A 22,883-nucleotide genomic window follows, 5' to 3' on the forward strand; every position below is an offset into this window, starting at 1 on the left:
GAAGATTCCCCATTTACATGAACAAATTGTAATCTATTAGATAAATATGATTCAAACCACCGCAGCGCAGTGCCTTTAATACCTATGGCATGCTCTAATCTCTGTAATAAAATTTTATGGTCAACAGTATCAAAAGCAGCACTGAGGTCTAACAGAACAAGCACAGAGATGAGTCCACTGTCTGAGGCCATAAGAAGATCATTTGTAACCTTTACTAATGCTGTTTCTGTACTATGATGAATTCTAAAACCTGACTGAAACTCTTCAAATAGACCATTCCTCTGCAGATGATCAGTTAGCTGTTTTACAACTACCCTTTCAAGATTTTTTGAGAGAAAAGGAAGGTTGGAGATTGGCCTATAATTAGCTAAGATAGCTGGGTCAAGTGATGGCTTTTTAAGTAATGTTTTAATTACTGCCACCTTAAAAGCCTGTGGTACATAGCCAACTAACAAAGATAGATTGATCATATTTAAGATCGAAGCATTAAATAATGGTAGGGCTTCCTTGAGCAGTCTGGTAGGAATGGGGTCTAATAGACATGTTGATGGTTTGGAGGAAGTAACTAATGAAAATAACTAATAGTTAAAATTTTATTAGCAAAGAAAGTCATGAAGTCATTACTAGTTAAAGTTAAAGGAATACTCGGCTCAATAGAGCTCTGACTCTTTGTCAGCCTGGCTACAGTACTGAAAAGAAACCTGGGGTGGTTCTTATTTTCTTCAATTAGTGATGAGTAGTAAGATGTCCTAGCTTTACGGAGGAATGAGAAGCAGTGTGCTGTGATGTCCACATCCACTGGTCAGGTGCGTCCAGTCGGCCGTGTGCGTGTTCTGCCCGACACACGTGTCTTGTGGGCAGTGTGCCGCAGCACAGACACCACGTTATCTGGAATAGAGCTCACATGGGTGACATGACGGTCAGATTGCCCGCTGCGTGTTCTGATCTGACGGTCCATCTGGGGGGCTGTCAGTGTCCACTCCATACGCGCACGCACTTGCTGCAGCTTATTGTCACCATGGCGATATATGTTTTTATTTATGTCCATGTAAATACAGCAGTCAGACACACCCACCTCACAGTGGACAACATGTGATGCAACACTTTGATTTGATGTTAAATTCACATGTTCTTATTTGATGTCTGACTTTGCGCTCAGTCACATGTTAATGTGTGAATCACAGGAAGTGACATCATGAGCCGATTGTACCCTCATGGTGTGTCTGAGGGTTTTGAAATCCTTCCCCGAGCTGCACCTAAGGTCTGGATAATCTGGATCATTGTTGTACTGTGTTGATGTATCCTGCAGGAGGCGCTGCAGAGAGCAGGAGGACAGGAGATGCACAGGGAGGAGTCCTCAATCTCTCACTCTCCTCTAGCGATTTTAGATGAGATGATTGCCCACGGCAACGACGCTCACCAGCATCTCAGCAGCAGGTGTGGCCTCATGACTGAACCCAGTTCAGTTCAGACCAGCCGAGTCTCTTTTCCAGGATTTTTATCATTTTTATCTTTAGATAAGTGATGGATGATTTTTATAATAATCATTATAATTTTAATGATAATAAATGATGATAATGATAATAATAATAATATCATGAACACTTTTCACAGACATCAGGCTACAAAGTGTTCTGCATGCATCAATATAAAAGTAGAAAACGATCCAAAACCATGAGAGTAGTTCATCATAGCTCAACTAAGCCAGGGGTCTTCAGCTCCAGTCCCCGAGTGTCGGTGTCCTGCACCTTTTAGATATGTCCCTGGTCCAATCCACTTGAATCAAATGGCTAAATTATCTCCTCAGTATGCAGCCACAGTCTCCAGAGTGCTGCTAATCACTAGGTTAGAGCATGGAGCTGTATATAAGAACTAGAGAGCGCAGTCGCGCTGAGCTGTGTGCCGACAAGGAGGCATGATCGGCATTTTAATTCCGGGCAAGTTAGTGATTTGCGTGCATAGAAGTTCACTTTTTTCTCATCAAGAAACAGGTGGAATATTCCGGAAAGCTGCGCATGTTGGCAAAGCCACAAACGGAGGAACAAGGGAGACAATATTTCCTTCCATAAGTAAGTGGTTTTGGTTCTTCTTGTCACTTTGTCTGTGATATTTGGATGATAAACAGCTGTATGTCTCCTGCCGTACCCGTGTCGCCCGATGACACGGACCATTAACTCTTCACTTATGTCTAGTTGATATTTTCCACTGCTGCACCAATGTCTAGTTAAAATACTTGTCGTTAGTGATTAAAATTGTTCGACAAGACTGGGGATTTTTTTTAATTTGCACCTTAAAATAATGAGATTATAATGACCCGCGCTGTGCCGCTCACAGTCACACCCACACACAGAGACGTGTACCCACACCACTGACTTCAGGAATGAAACTCGGTCAATAAAGGATAATTGTGTTAAAATATAACATGTATATAAATGTATTGTAATGGTTTTAGGAGCCGCAGCAGCAGCAGCAGGATGCCTCAGCAGCTTGAACAGCGCAGATCCGTGTAACTTTCAACACTAATATTTGGGAATGTGTGTGTGTCCGAGTAAGTTTAATACTTTCCTGACATAATTTAATGTCATTTAATTTTACTGGCTCAATATCCAGGTCAAAATGGCATTTTTTTAACACGTATTTTACGATTATTTTTCTGCGTGTGTTCAGTCGCGGATCTCATCAACTTCATCAATATTTTGCCTGGTTAGGAGACGTCATGTTGCTGTTCATGAAGGGACATTTTCGTTTAGTGTGCAGCAATGGGACTGTGCTCTCTAGTACTCATATACAGCTCCATGGGTTAGAGGTAGTGTTATTGTAAAAAACACAGTGAGAAGGACTGGTCAGGTATGACATCAAGGGCACTCCCAGTAATCCCAGCCTGTCGAGTAGAATATGATGATCCACGGTATCAAACGCAGCTAACAGCTCCAGAACCATAATGGTGTCTGATAAAAGATATTAGTATGAGCATGCTACATGCTAGCCTTTTGCTGTAGCTCTGTTTCCACTATAATGACACCAGTATGTGTAATGTTTTGCATTAGCATGCTACATGTAGGCATTTCGCTGTCCCTTTGTCTCCATTGTAATGATACCTACAGAAGTCCTTGAGATACACTCAAGGAGTTATTTTCCACCAAATCTTGTCTTGCAGGTCATTTTGGTGGAATGTCATGCATTGGCGTGAGAGAACGTATTGAGTCTCATGCTGAGTGCATGAGACCTGACAGGACCATTTTAAAGCGTGAGTCTCACTCCGAAAGAGTGAGACTTGAGAGCTCTGTACCAGTATGTGTAATGTTTAGCATTAGCATGTTACGTGTTAGCCTTTAGCTGTCCCTTCGTCTCCACTGTAATGATGCCAGTGTGTGGTAATATTTAGCATTAGCATGTTACATGTTAGCCTTTAGCTGCCCCTTCGTCTCCACTGTAATGATGCCAGTGTGTGGTAATGTTTAGCATTAGCATGTTACGTGTTAGCCTTTAGCTGTCCCTTCGTCTCCACTGTAATGATGCCAGTGTGTGGTAATGTTTAGCATTAGTATGCTACGTGCTAGCTTTTAGCTATTCATCAGTGTGACTGAACATTAGCTAACGCAAGTTCTGCATGATTTGGCAGGTGGTCTGAGGTGAATAAGTCCACGGATGAGAGTCAGTTTGGAGGTAAACAGCAGAGCGTGAAATCCAAAGGTACCTGAAACTAACAAACACACAATTAACCAGTTAACCAGGTGACTAAGTACAGGACTCGCACTGGCAAGTTGACATTTTAAAGATGATCAAGATTTGATTGAGCTCTGGTGTTGAGGACCTTAACCTGCATCTTACTGCATCAGTGGTCCAGCTTTGCTAAAGTTCAAAAACACGACAGTCCTCATGAGATGGATGGTCCAGGTTCATCGTAAGGTGATTCTTGTGAGTGGACACCTGGAACGTCCTTCCTCTCAGTAAGGATGAACGTCTTCTCGGCTATTGAGGGAACTTGGAATACTGAAGTTCAAAGACCCGAAAGTGACCAGATCTCAGTGTCTGGACTCACCTGGTTTGGTTTGGTGGCCTCAGTGATCGACGTACTGACTCAGTGCTCCTTGGCTGTGTACAAGGTTTGATGCGCAGAGGTCTGGATCCAGGTTCAAGCATCCAGTGCAACACCAGTGGATGTGGTCTTCTCCTACAGGTGCTGTAGCTCAAGAGTTCAGTCATGTTGTCATGGGAAAACAGAGGTCCACCACAGATCCCTGCAGGGTTACGGCCTTTCAGCTGGTTCCATTTTACTGAGACACAGATCACAATGAAGTCATTCTGTCTTTTGTCTTGTCTGAGGGAACTGAAGGTTCGTTTGTTCTGGTTTTTCTGCATGTTTGTGATATTTCTGGCAGCCCTGAATCAGCACTAACATCATAAAACATTAATATTTTGTGTGCTGACGACCTGCAGGAAGCTTGTGTGTGTGTGTGTGTGTGTGTGTGTGTGTGTGTGTGTGTGTGTGTGTGTGTGTGTGTGTGTGTGTGTGTGTGTGTGTGTGTGTGTGTGTGTGTGTGTGTGTGTGTGTGTGTGTGTGTGTGTGTGTGGCCTCACTAAGACCTCATACAAGTTCCAGCTTGGGCGTGGATCAGTTCTAATTGTGGTCACCAGGGGGTGGGCCTTAGAAACAGAGTGCTGCAGAGTCGGGTCTGTTTGTCTACCTCACTGATCTCTATATAACACTGGATCGCACACTGGCCAATATTTTATATTACCACTCACATGTTCTGCTCCTGAACGCTCTTTTCTATTGATCTTTAATGAGGCGCACGCAACTTTAATCTTTGTGATTTTGTAAAAAATAAAAATAAAATTTATGTGCAGCTATAAACTGCACAAATCATCAGATCAAAGGCTGTGGATGAACATTTCACCTGTGAGTCTGATTGAAATGGAAAGTAATGAACAAGAATTTGAAGAGTTCAATCCCTTATTCCAGCACACAAGCAAAGATAATAATAATAATAATAAGTGGCTTGTGTGTAGCCACATGACAAACTGCTTTAAGACATTTATGAGGTCTACTTGTACATAGTTTTGGAGCTTTAGTTCTTGTTGCTACGAGCTTTATGACTTATATTAGTCTGAAGCTCATAGAGCTGTGTGGAATAAATGTTGTCACTGCAGGGAAAACTAACTCTGCTCTAACCAGTTAAGTGGTGTTTGATTCTTTTAGTGAAACAAAAAAAAAAAAATCTACTATTGCTATATTATCCATCATGATTTTTATTATCATCCACTTTTGTTCTTATATATATAAGGTTGCTGATAATGACACAAAACTTGTATAAACTTTGATTAAAGAATCATAATTTTTGGAACTGAGTATTTGTCCCAGTGAGATCTGAGTAATTCAGAATAGAAGGGGAGAAAGTGTCAAAGTAAAAAAAGAAAGAAAGGAAATAAATCAGATAGTTAATCATGGCAGACACAGATTAGGAGGGATGAAGGTTACATTATCTGGAGAACAAAAATAAGGAAATGAGATAATCAGCTCAGTTATGTTCTGATAAACCGTCTGTGTTCGGTCCACAGAACCTGTGATTGGTCAGACAGCCACCAGTTTGCTTCAGCGGTTTGTACGGAGTGTGTGGGCCAATGAGATATCCAGTGGTGGGCACAATTCCACTAATCCGCTAACTGCTAATTAGCGAAGCTAACTTTTTTGTTAGAAGATTAGCTTTTCAGCTAAATTCAAAAACCATCCGCAGACCAAATAGCTTCTGCTAAACTTAGTTCTGCTAATTTAGTCCACTAACATTTTCTTGCATAGTTAGTAACGGTGAAAAACATTTGTAAACCCTATAATCATACATGTTGGTTCCTGTGTGCTACATATTTTTGCAGCAGTGAGGCAGCTGAAATGAGCTGGCTCAACTCTACCCCAGCAAAATGGGCCTGGCTGCCAGGCTGCTACAAAAAGAAGAAAAAAAGAAACAAAAATACAAAAGTAATTTACATTCACAGCATACAGCGGTCCAGACGTGAGGCCGAAGTCCTCAAAAGGAAAGCAGGCTTGACTTATGGTTTTGATTTATAAATCAAATTAATCCAGATAGTTTGTGTATTTGTAAAATATGTCATTTTTTTCACTTGTTTAAAAAAAAGCCATTTGTTATATACAGATCAGTGGTCTACCTCCAAAACCCTTTGGAGTTTTTGGAGGTAGACAGATGTGGTGGAGACTAAGGCCGGACCTGAGTCCTGCACCAGGAGCAGCGGCGACTTTATGGATCCCAGTGAAACTTGGAGCTGTGGATTCCATCCAGCTTAGACTCTGGACTGGTTTGAGGTTGGACTTGGTGATGCAGATTTGGGTCAGACCTGGCCGGGTTCACCCTGACCTCCTGCTGCCACACAGGAAGCCCAACAAAGCTAAGTGCTAACGGACTCCGTTTCTCTCCAAATGTATTGTAGGCTCCACCCAGGGGGAGGAACTTCAGGCTCTGAGGAGTCAGCTGCTGCTGGTGCACAGTGAGCTTCAGTACGAACGCTTCAAAAGACAGCAGCACGCCATCAAGATCCGCCGCCTGCTCCGGACCGTCATCAGTGCCGCCACCCTGGAGGACCTTTGTACTGCCATGGTAACAACCTCACGCATGGCCTGTTCAGTGGATTCAATAGGCTCCACCCACCATAAATCATCCCCCACAAACATTGTTTTCTTAAAAAAATAATCTTGAGGGGAAAACATCCATCCATCCATCCATTTTCTTCCGCTTTATCCAGAGTCGGGGCATGGGGGCAGCAGCTCAAGCAAAGCCGCCCAGACCTCCCGATCCACACACGCCTCCCCCAGCTCCTCCAGGGGAACCCCAGGGCGTTCCCAAGCCAGCCGAGAGATGTAGTCCCTCCAGCGTGTCCCGGGTCTTCCCCGGGGCCTCCTCCCAATGGGACGTACCCGGAACACCTCTCCAGCGAGGCGTCCAGGGGGCATCCAGAAAAGATGCCCAAGCCACCTCAACTGACTCCTTTCAACGTGGAGGAGCAGCGGCTCGACTCCGAGCTCCTCCCGAGTGACTGAGCTCCTCACCCTATCTCTAAGGGAGCACCCAGCCACCCTGCGGAGGAAACTCATCTCGGCCGCTTTTACTCACGATCTTGTTCTTTCGGTCATGAGCCAAATCTCATGACCATAGGTGAGGATCGGAACGTAGATCGATCGGTAAATTGAGAGCTTTGCCCCCCTACTAAGCTCTCTCTTCACCATGACAGTCCGATACAGCGACCGCATCACTGCAGATGCTGCACCGATCCGTCTATTGATCTCACGCTCTCCATCCGTCCCTAACTCGTGAACAATACCCCGAGATACTTAAACTCCTCCACTTGAGGCAAGGACACTCCACCGACCTGAAGAGGGCAAAGCACCTTTTTCCAGTCGAGAACCATGGCCTCGGATTTGGAGGTGCTGATTTTCATCTCGGACGTTTCACACTCGGCTGCAAACCGCCCCAGTGCACGCTGAAGGTCCTGATTTGACGAAGCCAACAGAACCACATTGTCCGCAAACAGCAGAGACGAAATTCTGTGGTTCCCAAACCAGACCCCCTCTACACCCTGGCTGCGCCTAGAAATTCTGTCCATAAAAATAATGAACAGAACCGGTGACAAAGGGCAGCCCTGGCGGAGGCCAACATGCACTGGAAAAAGGTTTGACTTACTACCGGCAATGCAAACGAAGCTCCTGCTCGGTTGAACGCCTTCTCCAGATCCACAAAACACATGTGGACTGGTTGGGCGAACTCCCATGAACCCTCGAGCACCCGATGGAGTGTGTAGAGCTGGTCCAGTGTTCCGAGACCAGGACGAAAACCACACTGCTCCTCCTGAATCCGAGGTTCAACCATCGGTCGAATTCTCCTGTCCAGTACTCTGGAATAGACCTTACCGGGGAGGCTGAGGAGTGTGATCCCTCTATAGTTGGAACACACCCTCCGGTCCCCCTTCTTAAAAAGAGGGACCACCACCCCGGTCTGCCAGTCTAGAGGCACTGTCCTTGATCGCCACGCGATGTTGCAGAGGTGTGTCAGTCAAGACAGTCCCACAACATCCAGAGACTTAAGGTACTCAGGACGGATTTCATCCACCCCAGGAGCCTTGCCACCGAGGAGCTTTCTAACCACCTCGGTGACTTCGGCTTGGGTAATGGATGAGTCCGCCTCTGAGTCCTCAGTCTCTGCTTCCTCTTCAGAAGACGTGACGATGGGATTGAGGAGATCCTCGAAGTACTCCTTCCACCGCCCGACAACATCCCCAGTCAGGGTCAAAAGCTCCCCACCTGCACCGTAAACAGTGCTGGTGGAGAGCTGCTTCCGCCTCCTGAGGCGTCGGATGGTTTGCCAGAATCTCTTCGAGGCCGACCGATAGTCCTCCTCCATGGCCTCCCCGAACTCCTCCCAGACCCGAGTTTTTGCCTCTGCGACCACACCTGTCAGCTGCCTCTGGGATCCCACCTACCAACAAATATAAGTGGGACTCCTTCTTCAGCTTGACGGCATCCTTTACTTCCGGTGTCCACCACCGAGTTCAGGGATTTCCACCGCGACAGGCACCAGAGACCTTGTGAGCACAGCTACGAGCGGCCACATTGACAATGGACATGAAGAACATGGTCCACTCGGACTCCATGTCTCCAACCTCCCCCGGGATCTGGGAGAAGCTCTCCCAGAGGTGGGCGTTGAAGACCTTGCTGACAGAGGGTTCCGCCAGTCGTTCCCGGCAGACCCTCACGATACGTTTGGACCTGCCAGGTCTGACCAGCTTCCTCCCCTCCCAGCGGATCCAACTCACCACCAGGTGGTGATTGGTCGACAGCTCTGCCCCTCTCTTCACTCGAGTGTCCGAGACATGTGGCCGAAGATCAGATGATACGACTACAAAGTCGATCATCGACCTCCGGCTCAGGGTGTCCTGGTGCCACGTGCACTTATGGACACCCTTGTGCTCGAACATGGTGTTCGTGATGGACAAACTGTGACTAGCACAGAAGTCCAACAACTGAACACCACTCGGGTTCAGATCGGGGAGGCCGTGCTTCCTGATCACCCCCCTTCAGGTCTCACTGTCGCTGCCCACGTGGGCGTTGAAATCCCCCAGGAGAACAATGGAGTTCCCAGTCGGAGCGCTATCTAGTACCCCTCCCAGGCCGAGACAACGGTGTGAGACCTGTCCCCGACCCGAAGGCGTAGGGACGCGACCCTCTCATTCACCGGAGTGAACTCCAACACATGGTGACTGAGCTGTGGAGCAATAAGCAGTGCTACCCCAGCTCTCCGCCTCTCCCTGTGGGCAACGCCAGAAAAATGAAGCGTCCAGCCCCTCACCAGGAGTTGGGTACCAGAGCCCAAGCTGTGCGTGGAGGTGAGCCCGACTATCTCTAGTCGGTATCTCTCAACCTCCCGCACAAGCTCAGGCTCCTTTCCCCCCAGCGAGGTGACATTCCGCGTCCCAACAGCCAGGGGTTGTGAGCATGGACCGGGCCGCTGGGCCACCCGCCCTCGACCGCCACCCAATCCTCTCTGCACCCGACCCCCATGGCCCCCTCTGCAGGTGGTGAACCCACAGGAGGGCGGGCCCACGTTGCTCTTTCGGGCTGAGCTCGGCCGGGCCCCATGGGCTAAGGCCCGACCACCATGCGCTTGCGTGTGAGCCCCAACCCCAGGCCTGGCTCCAGGGTGGGGCCCCGGCTCCGCCATACCGGGCGACGTCTCGGTCCTTGATTTTTTACTGGTCATGGAGGTTCTGAACTGCCCTTAGTCTGACCCGTCACCTAGGACCTGTTTGCCTTGGGAGACCCTACAGGGAGCACAAAGCCCCCGACAACATAGCTCCTAGGATCATCCAGGTACGCAAACTTCCCCACCACGATATGGTGGCAGCTAGAGGGGGAGAGGGGAAAACATGAGTTTCATTTTATTCCACTTGAGAGCACTGTATCCGAGCACTTTTCACGTGGCCGCTGGGTTATGAAACTTTCCTCTAGGTGGTGCTCTAGCCGCATTTATGTTTCGAAACTCTGTGTGCGTGTGTGTGTGTGTGTGTGTGTGTGTGTAGAAGGCTCAGCTGTCTGTACAGGACGTGGAGATCAGCTCTCTGAAAGACAGTCTGGATGTGGAGCAGCGGCGCCAAGTGTCTCTGCAGGAGGACACACACACGTGCATCACACAGCTAAAAACACACATTGCACAACTGCAGCTACACCTGCAGAATGAAGAACGCATGAGCCAGAGACTGCAGGTACACACACACACACACAGACACAGAAAGACAAACACACACAGAAACACACTCACAGCAAACACACGCAGAGAAACGGACACACACAGAAACACACTCACAGAAAGCGAAACACACAGAACCAGAAACACACACACAAAAACAGAAACACACAGAACCAGAAACATAAAGAAACAGAAAGACACAGAAACACACTTACAGAAACAGACACACACAAAAATAGAAACACACAGAAACACAAAAACAGAAACACACACTTAGAAATAGTAACACACAGAAACACACACAGAAACAGAAACACAAATACAAAAAAGAAACACACAGAAACACAAACTTTGAATTCTTAGATGAATTTGGTCAGTTTATCTCTAACTTGTCAACTAGTGCAGGTAACATTCTGAATATTGGTTACTTCAATATTCATATAAATAAGCCTTCTAATCCCCTCTGCAAATCACACACTCATCTTCAACCGCTTAGTCCAATTAAGGGTTGCGGGGGACTGGAGCCTATCCTAGCAGTCATAGAGCATGAGGCGTGGTACACCCAAGACAGGATGCCAGTCTGTCACAGGGCCACAAACAGACAAACAAACACATTCACACCCACACACACGCCTACGGACAATTTAAAGATTTCAATCCACCTAACCCGCATGTCTTTGGATGTGGGAGGAAACCGGAGCACCTGGAGGAATCCCACGAAAACACGGGAGAACATGCAAACTCCACACAGAAAGGCCACAGGGGGGAGTTGAACCCACAACCTTCTCTCTGTGAGGCAACAATGCTAACCACAAAGCCACCTTGTTGCCCCCTCTGCAAATCATTTATGGAAATTGTGTTTACGTTAGGATTTTGGCAATGCATTCAGGACTCAACGCACATTAGTGGAAATAACCTGTATTTGGTTCTCACATGTGGTATTGCTGTCACGAATATTGACATCATGCCTCTTACATCAGTGGTCTCTGATCACTCACTTATTAAGTTTACAGTTTCGCTGCCATGTTCAGTGGAACAACAACCTTATTTATCACTACGGTGATGCATCAACTCCTCAACTAAGACTGAACTTGAAGTTAGACTGCCTGATATCTTACCTTCATGTATGGAAAATACCCAGTCAGTAGACAGACTTGTGGATAGTTTAAACTCAGTACTCAAAACTACACTCGACATGATTGTGCCACCTTTGTTAAAACCACACCCCCACAAAATACAGTTACCTTGGTTCAGTGATAACTTGTGTGACCTCAAATACAAGGCCAGAGGTCTAAAATGGAAATGGTGTAATTCAAAATTAGAAGTATTCCACCTTGCGTGGTGTGATGCTATTTTAGACTATAAGTATGCATTACTGGCTACAAAACAGACTGTTACTCTGATTTGATCAACAAAAACAAGTATAACTTAAAGTTCTTGTTCGCCACGATGGCAACACTTATTCATGTACAACCACCTCCTTAGTTCGCTCTCCTTTTACAGCACAAGATTTCCTGGATTACTTTGAGATTTCAATTTTAATTTATTTCCCTTTATATAGTGCCAAATCACAACAGAGTTGCCTCAAGGCGCTTCACACAAGTAAAGTCTAACCTTACTAACCCCCAGAGCAACAGTGGGAAGAAAAAACTCCCTCTGAGGAAGAAACCTCAAGCAGACCAGACTCAAAGGGGTGACCCTCTGTTTGGGCCATGATACAGACACAAATTACAGAACAATTCACAAAATGAATATACAGGAAAAGCTGTTGGTGCACAGGACAGGAGGGTCTCCAGCACAAATACCACACCCATCTCTGGATGGAGCTGCACCTTAAACAGAGAGAAAAAAACAGAATCAGGCATCAGAAAGACAAAAAATACAGTATAATTTGTCAGCATTAAACAACAAGAAAAACAGAAGAAATACTAAGGTGATCGCCGGCCACTAGCCCTAAGCTTCACTAAAAGACCCAGAATTTAGATAAAGTTGAGGCCGCGGCCACGCTCCGTTTACTAATAAAATGAATTAAAAGAGTAAAAAGCATAGTAACGTACTATAGCAGTATGCTAGTCATACGAAAGGGAAAATAAGTGCATCTTAAGTCTGGACTTGAAAGTCTCCACAGAATCTGACTGTTTTATTGATGCAGGGAGATCATTTGATTGACACACAAAAACAGAACCACAGTCACAGAAACACACAAACAGAAGCACACAGGCACAGAAACACACTCACAGACACAGAAACAGAAATACCGACACTCAAACGCATTCACAGAAGCATAAACACACACAGAAAGACTGACAGAAACAGAAACACACTGAGAAAAACCAGAAACACACTGACAAAAACAGAAACACACTGAGAAAAAAACAAGCACACTGACAGAAACAGAAACACACTGAGAAAAAAACAGAAACACACTGACAGAAACAGAAACACACTGAGAAAAAACAGAAACACACTGAGAAAAACAGAAACACACTGAGAAAAAAACAGAAACACACTGAGAAAAAAACAGAAACAGTGACAAAAACAGAAACACACTGAGAAAAACAGAAACACACTGAGAAAAAACAGAAACACACTGAGAAAAACAGAAACACTGACAAAAACAGAAACACACTGACAAAAACAGAAACACACTGAGAAAAAAACAGAAACACACTGACAGAAACACACTGACACAGTGACAAAAACAGAAACACACTGAGAAAAAAACAGAAAACAGAAACACTGACAAAAACAGAAACACACTGAGAAAAAACAGAAACACTGACAAAAACAGAAAGGCACTGACAAAAACAGAAACACACTGACAAAAACAGAAACACACTGAGAAAAAAACAAACACACTGACAAAAACAGAAACACACTGAGAAAAAACAGAAACACATTGATAAAAACAGAAACAGTGACAAAAACAGAAACACACTGAGAAAAAAACAAACACTGACAAAAACAGAAACACACTGACAAAAACAGAAACACACTGAGAAAAAAACAAACACACTGACAAAAACAGAAACACACTGAGAAAAAACAGAAACACATTGATAAAAACAGAAACAGTGACAAAAACAGAAACACACTGAGAAAAAAACAAACACACTGACAAAAACAGAAACACACTGAGAAAAAACAGAAACACATTGATAAAAACAGAAACAGTGACAAAAACAGAAACACACTGAGAAAAAAACAGAAACACTGACAAAAACAGAAACACACTGAGAAAAACAGAAACACACTGAGAAAAAACAGAAACACACTGAGAAAAAACAGAAACACACTGAGAAAAACAGAAACACACTGAGAAAAAACAGAAACACACTGAGAAAAAACAGAAACACACTGAGAAAAACAGAAACACACTGAGAAAAAACAGAAACACACTGAGAAAAACAGAAACACACTGAGAAAAAACAGAAACACACTGAGAAAAAACAGAAACACACTGAGAAAAAACAGAAACACACTGAGAAAAACAGAAACACACTGAGAAAAACAGAAACACACTGAGAAAAAAGAGAAACACACTGAGAAAAACAGAAACACACTGAGAAAAACAGAAACACACTGAGAAAAAAGAGAAACACACTGAGAAAAAAACAGAAAGACACTGACAGACAGGGGCGTCGGAGTGGGGGGGTAAAGGGTACTATGTACCCAGGGCCCAGAGCATGGGGGGCCCCACAAAAAACTGACATTAAATACATTTTTGTGTTACATGTTATTAATGTTCATACAATTCATGTTGTAAAAGAATATAATTAGAATGAATGTATAAATGTTGCAAAACATAATTCTGCTCTAACAATAATATTGAAAGATCTCTGAGGGCCCTTCCACCCCTGCACAGTTGTACAATGGTTTAGTCCAGGCACACAGGTGGCACATGAGGAGAGGTGTTTAGGCTGAAATAAGACGTCTTTACTAAAAAAAAAAAAAATCCAAGTCCGGATTTCAAAAAAGAAGAGAAAAAAGAAAACTAAATGAGGGAAAACAGCTGCTAACCAAATTCTTTGAGAAGAGAGGTGAGCTCCAAAACTATCTTAACGTCCACACAGGAAACTTGTTAATATCAGCACTGAGGACATATAAACTTCACAGTTTAACAGTGAAAGACACGATAAACCCACGCCGGTTTAGGTGGCAAAATAACTAAACAAGCCGCCGCACCGCTGCTCATCTCAGAGAGGGAGGGAGGGAGACACGGAGCAGCACACGGCAGCTGTGATGACACACAGGACAGGAGCAGGACAGGAGCAGGACAGGAGCGGGACAGCTTACTTCTGCTGCAAGGAAATCAAATGTCTTGACCCAGTCTCCCCTGACTTTCTACTGGTTGTTTGCGCATTTATGGCAAATTAATTACCCAAATGCTAAAAATAACTGCGTGCATTTAGCGCTGTTCCTTTCATTATATATGTGCAGATTTGGAAAAGTCTGTTTTATTACAAGGACAGAAAAAAACATGCATTATTATATCCCTCTTCTGTGGGATATAATATGACCACAGTCCAGCTGCACACTCACCTGCCTACAAAAACACATGCACACACACAAATAAGTTAAACTTTTTAAAATAAAAAAATGTCTAATCAGAATGTAATATTAACATGATGAACCTCATGGCCTTTAGTTTCAGACAAAGCAGGAGGTGCTGGTCCAGGTTCTGGTCCCTCATCTTGTCAAATCAAATCAAATTTATTAATTTATATAGCGCCAATTCACAATGAGTTCACCTCAAGCTGCTTCACACGACATAATAAAAACAGAGAAAATCAAATTAAAAATTTACAAAGGACATGCTGTGACATGCCCACCTCTTCCACAATTTCTCGGATAGTCACACAACTGAAAAGTCACCGAAAGCCGTCTGAATCTTCCGAATGGTGGAAGAGGTGGGCATGTCACAACATGTCCTGTGAGACTTCAACACGGTGGCTCTTTTGCTCCGCCATCAGCTTTGTGCCAAAGCCATCGGCATGAATTTCACCGCCACTCTTTTCATGGCCAAATCTTCTGTCACAGTGGAATGTGCCGAAAAAGTGCTGATGTCCACCTCTTCCGCAGTTTCTCGTATAGTCACACGACGGTCCCACATCACCACAGCGTTCGCTTTGGAAATGATCTGGTCATTTCAGCATGTTGATGGCCGACCGGAGCGTGGCTCGCTCTCCACCGTTGTGCGGCCGTCTTTAAACCGGTTGTACCGCTCCTTAACCTGTGTGATGCCCAGAGGATCATCACCGAAAACCATCTGAATAATCCGAATGGTTTCCACCTGGCTGTCGCCCAGTTTCTGGAAAAATTTGATGCGGAGCTGCTCCAGTCGTTCCACCATTTTCCTTGCAAAGAAGAAACGACGAGAGACTCCACCCATCCTCACACAAAGGCTGCTTACAAGCAAATGACGCAATCGACAGGCGTGAAAAAACTCACACATGCGCACGAAGGTTCAGTGTTTGCTCATGCAAGCACACGTGATTCAAATCCATCAGGTTTTTGAAAAAAATAAAAAGGTCGGATACTTTTCTAACAGCCCTCGTATTAGAAATTTGGTGTTTCCGTTGCTAAAAAGAACACAACAGTGTGTGTGTGTGTGTGTGTGTGTGGGGGGGGGGGGGGGGGGCTCAATATGGCTAGTACGTAGGGCCCAGAATTTGGTGCTACGCCCCTGCTGACAGAAACAGAAACACACACACACACTTAAAACACTCAGACACAGAAACACACTAACAGAAACACACTAACAGACACAGAAAGACACTGACAGAAATGCACACTGACAGAAACAGAAACACACAGTGACAGAAACAGAAACACACACTGACAGACACAGAAACACACTGATAAAAACAGAAACACACTGACAAAAACAAACACACACTGACAGGAACACACTAATAGAAACAGAAACACACTGACAGAAACACACTAATAGAAACAAAAACACACTGACAGAAACAGAAATGCACACACAGAAAAAGAAACACTCACAGAAACACACTCACTGACGCAAACACACTGACAGACACAGAAACACACTGAGAAAAAAACAAATGCACACTGACAGAAACAGAAATACACAGTGACAGAAACAGAAACACACAGTGACAGAAACACACTGATAAAAACAGAAACACAGTGACAGAAACACACTGATAAAAACAGAAACACACAGTGACAGAAACACACTGATAAAAACAGAAACACACAGTGACAGAAACAGAAACACACAGTGACAGAAACACACTGACAGAAACAGAAATACACAGTGACAGAAACAGAAACACACAGTGACAGAAACACACTGACAGAAACAGAAATACACAGTGACAGAAACAGAAACACACAGTGACAGAAACACACAGTGACAGAAACAGAAACACACAGTGACAGAAACACACTGATAAAAACAGAAACACACAGTGACAGAAACAGAAACACACAGTGACAGAAACACACTGATAAAAACAGAAACACAGACAAAAACAGAAACACACACTGACAGACACAGAAACACACTGAGAAAAAAACGGAAACGCACACTGACAGACACAGAAACACACAGTGACAGAAACAGAAACACACAGTGACAGAAACACACTGATAAAAACAGAAACACAGACAAAAACAGAAACACACACTGACAGACACAGAAACACACTGAGAAAAAAACGGAAACGCACACTGACAGACACAGAAACACACAGTGACAGAAACAGAAACACACAGTGACAGAAACACACAGTGACAGAAACAGAAACACACAGTGACAGAAACAGAAACACACACTGACAGAAACACACTGACAAAAACAGGAACACACTAATAGAAACAGAAACAGACTAATAGAAACAGAAATGCACACACAGAAAAAGAAACACACATAGAAACACACTCACTGACGCAAACACACTGACAGAAACATACTAATAGAAACAGAAACACACTAATAGAAACAAACACACTGACAGAAACATACTAATAGAAACAGAAACACACTAATAGAAACAGAAACACACTGACAGAAACATACTAATAGAAACAGAAACACACTAATAGAAACAAACACACTGACAGAAACATACTAATAGAAACAGAAACACACTAATAGAAACAGAAACACACTGACAGAAACATACTAATAGAAACAGAAACACACTAATAGAAACAGAAACACACTGACAGAAACAGAAACACACTGAGAGAAACATACTAATAGAAACAGAAACACACTAATAGAAACAGAAACACTGAGAGAAACATACTAATAGAAACAGAAACACACTAATAGAAACAGAAACACACAGAGAAACATACTAATAGAAACAGAAACATACTAATAGAAACAGAAACACACTAATAGAAACAAACACTGACAGAAACAGAAATGCACACACAGAAAAAGAAACACACATAGAAAGACACTCACAGAAACACACTCACTGACACAAACACACACAGAAACAGAAACACACTGACAAACAGAAACACACTGAGAGAAACAGAAATGCACACACAGAAAAAGAAACACACATAGAAAGACACTCACAGAAAGACACTCACTGACGCAAACACACACAGAAACACACTAATAGAAACAGAAACACACTGACAGAAAGAAATGCACACACAGAAATAGAAAGACACTCACAGAAACACACTCACTGACACAAACACACACAGAAACACAGAAACACACTCACTGACACAAACACACACAGAAACACAGAAACACACTGACAGAAACAGAAATGCACACACAGAAAAAGAAACACACATAGACACTCACAGAAACACACTCACTGACGCAAACACACACAGAAACAGAAACAGAACCACAGTCACAGAAACACACAAACAGAAAAAGAAACACACACAGGAACAAACACCCATACAAACACAGAGAAACAAAAACGCACACAGAAAAACACACACACCTTAAATATTTACTGGATTCTTATTTTTGTCTCTGACTTCTTGAGTTCAAAGGTCATTTTTATTCACCTTTAATGTCTACAGATCTTCTGATTTCTGAGGATCAGCTCCACCCATTTCTTCAGATGCATAAAAAAAGATTTGTCATTTGTTCCTCATGAGATTTTAGCTTATTGGCTGGAAATAAACATACATCACTGTGATTGGTTGTTTCAGAGCGAGCTGCAGGAGTGTCACTGCAGACTCAGTGTTCTGGAGGCGGAGCTTCAGAGAGCCAACAACAGGGCAAACAATGTGGAACACAAGCTCACTCAGCTGTCAGTCAAGGTGAGGAGTGTTCCAGTTGCTTTTGTGAGCTGTCAGTCACGATGATGTCATTATTCTGTCTGTTCTGTCTCAGTTATGCAACAGTGAGCAACTGCAGCAGCAACTGTTCGTGATGAACCAGCAACTCATCCTGCTGCAGGAAACCAACCGAGTGCTGACACGGCAACTGGAGGGAGGACAGGCAACATGCTGCATGGTACAACACAATACAACGCAGTACAACACGGTACAACATGATACAACACAGAACAACATGGTACAACACGGTACAACACAATACAACGCGGTACAACACAATACAACGCAGTACAACACGGTACAACGCAGTACAACGCAGAACAACACGGTACAACACAATACAACGCGGTACAACACAATACAACGCAGTACAACACGGTACAACATGATACAACACAGAACAACACAGTACAACACAATACAACGCAGTACAACGCGGTACAACATGATACAACACAGAACAACACAGTACAACACAATACAATGCAGTACAACACGGTACAACGCAGAACAACACAATACAACACGGTACAACACAATACAACGCGGTACAACACAATACAACGCGGTACAACACAATACAGCGCGGTACAACACAATACAACGCAGTACAACACGGTACAACATGATACAACACAGAACAACACGGTACAACATGATACAACACAGAACAACACGGTACAACACAATACCACGCAGTACAACACGGTACAACGCAGAACAACACGGTACAACACAATACAACGCAGTACAACACAATACAACGCAGTACAACACGGTACAACGCAGAACAACACGGTACAACACAGAACAACATGAAACACAACACAATACAACACGGTACAACACAGAACAACATGATACAACACAGAACAACACTGTACAACATGAAACACAACACAATACAACACGGTACAACACGGTACAACACAGAACAACACAATACAACGCGGTACAACACAATACAACGCGGTACAACACAATACAACGCAGTACAGCACAATACAACACAGTACAACACGGTACAACGCAGAACAACACAGTACAACACAGAACAACATGAAACACACAATACAACACGGTACAACACAGAACAACACAATACAACACAGAACAACATGGTACAACACAGAACAACACAATACAACACAGAACAACACGGTACAACAGGATACAACACAGAACAACACGGTACAACATGGTACAACACAGAACAACATGATACAACACAATACAAAGCAGTACAACACAGAACAACGCAATACAACACAGAACAACATGATACAACACAATACAACGCAATACAACACAGAACAACCTGATACAACACGTACAACACAGAACAACACGGTACAACACGGTACAACACGATACAACACAGAACAACACGATACAACACAGAACAACACGATACAACACAGAACAACATGATACAACATGATACAACACAATACAACGCAGTACAACACAGAACAACACGTACAACGCAGTACAACACAGAACAACACGTACAACGCAGTACAACACAGAACAACACGTACAACACAGAACAACATGATACAACACAATACAACGCAGTACAACACAGAACAACATGATACAACACAATACAACGCAGTACAACACAGAACAACACGTACAACGCAGTACAACACAGAACAACACGTACAACGCAGTACAACACAGAACAACACGTACAACGCAGTACAACACGGTACAACACAGAACAACATGATACAACACAATACAATGCAATACAACACAGAACAACATGATACAACACAGAACAACACGGTACAACACAGAACAACACGGTACAACACAGAACAACACGGTACAACACAGAACAACACGGTACAACACAGAACAACATGATACAACACAGAACAACACGGTACAACACGGTACAACACAGAACAACGCAATACAACACAGAACAACATGATACAACACAATACAACGCAATACAACACAGAACAACATGATACAACACAATACAACGCAGTACAACACAGAACAACACGTACAACGCAGTACAACACAGAACAACACGTACAACGCAGTACAACACAGAACAACACGTACAACGCAGTACAACACAGAACAACACGGTACAACACAGAACAACACGGTACAACACAGAACAACACGTACAACACGGTACAACACAGAACAACATGATACAACACGGTACAACGCAGTACAACACAGAACAACACGTACAACACGGTACAACACAGAACAACACGTACAACACGGTACAACACAGAACAACATGATACAACACGGTACAACGCAGTACAACACAGAACAACATGATACAACACGGTACAACGCAGTACAACACAGAACAACACAGTACAACACGGTACAACGCAGTACAACACAGAACAACATGATACAACACGGTACAACGCAGTACAATACAGAACAACACAGTACAACACAGAACAACGCAGTACAATACAGAACAACATGATACAACACGGTACAACGCAGTACAATACAGAACAACACAATACAACACAGTACAACACAGAACAACACAGAACAACACGGTACAACACAGAACAACACGGTACAACACAGAACAACGCGGTACAACACAGAACAACACGGTACAACACAGAACAACGCGGTACAACACAGAACAACACAATACAACGCGGTACAACACAATACAACGCGGTACAACACAGAACAACGCGGTACAACACAATACAACGCGGTACAACACAATACAACGCGGTACAACACAGAACAACGCGGTACAACACAGAACAACATGATACAACACGGTACAACACAGAACAACGCAGTACAACACAGAACAACATGATACAACACGGTACAACGCAGTACAATACAGAACAACACAATACAACACAGTACAACACAGTACAACACAGAACAACACAGAACAACACAGAACAACACAGTACAACACAGAACAACACAGAACAACGCGGTACAACACAATACAACGCGGTACAACACAGAACAATGCGGTACAACACAGAACAACACGGTACAACACAGAACAACGCGGTACAACACAGAACAACACGGTACAACACAGAACAACACGGTACAACACAGAACAACGCGGTACAACACAGAACAACACAATACAACGCGGTACAACACAATACAACGCGGTACAACACAGAACAACACGGTACAACACAGAACAACGCGGTACAACACAATACAACGCGGTACAACGCAATACAACGCGGTACAACACAGAACAACACAGAACAACATGATACAACACGGTACAACGCAGTACAACACAGAACAACACGTACAACACGGTACAACACAGAACAACACGGTACAACACAGAACAACACGGTACAACACAGAACAACGCGGTACAACGCGGTACAACACAATACAACGCGGTACAACACAATACAACGCAGTACAGCACAATACAACACAGTACAACACGGTACAACGCAGAACAACACAGTACAACACAGAACAACATGAAACACAACACAATACAACACGGTACAACACAGAACAACATGATACAACACGGTACAACGCAGTACAACACAGAACAACACGTACAACACGGTACAACACAGAACAACACGGTACAACACGGTACAACACGGTACAACACAGAACAACACGGTACAACACAGAACAACGCGGTACAACGCGGTACAACACAATACAACGCGGTACAACACAATACAACGCAGTACAGCACAATACAACACAGTACAACACGGTACAACGCAGAACAACACAGTACAACACTGTACAACATGAAACACAACACAATACAACACGGTACAACACAGAACAACATGATACAACACAGAACAACACTGTACAACATGAAACACAACACAATACAACACGGTACAACACGGTACAACACAGAACAACACGGTACAACACAGAACAACACGTACAACACGGTACAACACAGAACAACATGATACAACACGGTACAACGCAGTACAACACAGAACAACACGTACAACACGGTACAACACAGAACAACATGATACAACACGGTACAACGCAGTACAACACAGAACAACACAGTACAACACGGTACAACGCAGTACAACACAGAACAACGCGGTACAACACAATACAACGCGGTACAACACAGAACAACACAGAACAACACGGTACAACACAGAACAACATGATACAACACGGTACAACGCAGTACAACACAGAACAACACGTACAACACGGTACAACACAGAACAACACGGTACAACACAGAACAACGCGGTACAACGCGGTACAACACAATACAACGCGGTACAACACAATACAACGCAGTACAGCACAATACAA

The 22,883-nt window shown here is 43.8% G+C and overlaps 1 protein-coding gene across 3 annotated transcripts in view; it reads left to right on the forward strand.

Moving 5' to 3' along the window:
* The window catches only part of LOC117511369 (hamartin-like), an 80,946-nt gene that overhangs the window by 51,955 nt on the left and 6,108 nt on the right, over window positions 1-22,883 (forward strand). For 2 of the 3 annotated variants that reach the window (XM_034171413.1, XM_034171412.1), the window contains exons 14-19: window positions 1,310-1,437; window positions 3,623-3,693; window positions 6,445-6,611; window positions 10,084-10,266; window positions 18,420-18,530; window positions 18,604-18,726. In XM_034171413.1, coding sequence (XP_034027304.1) covers window positions 1,310-1,437; window positions 3,623-3,693; window positions 6,445-6,611; window positions 10,084-10,266; window positions 18,420-18,530; window positions 18,604-18,726 — 783 coding nt within the window. The remainder of the gene's footprint in view (window positions 1-1,309; window positions 1,438-3,622; window positions 3,694-6,444; window positions 6,612-10,083; window positions 10,267-18,419; window positions 18,531-18,603; window positions 18,727-22,883) is intronic. The other variant, XM_034171414.1, reaches the window with a different exon arrangement.

The sequence above is a fragment of the Thalassophryne amazonica genome, chromosome 5, assembly GCF_902500255.1.
Source record: "Thalassophryne amazonica chromosome 5, fThaAma1.1, whole genome shotgun sequence".
Taxonomy (NCBI): Eukaryota; Metazoa; Chordata; class Actinopteri; order Batrachoidiformes; family Batrachoididae; genus Thalassophryne; species Thalassophryne amazonica.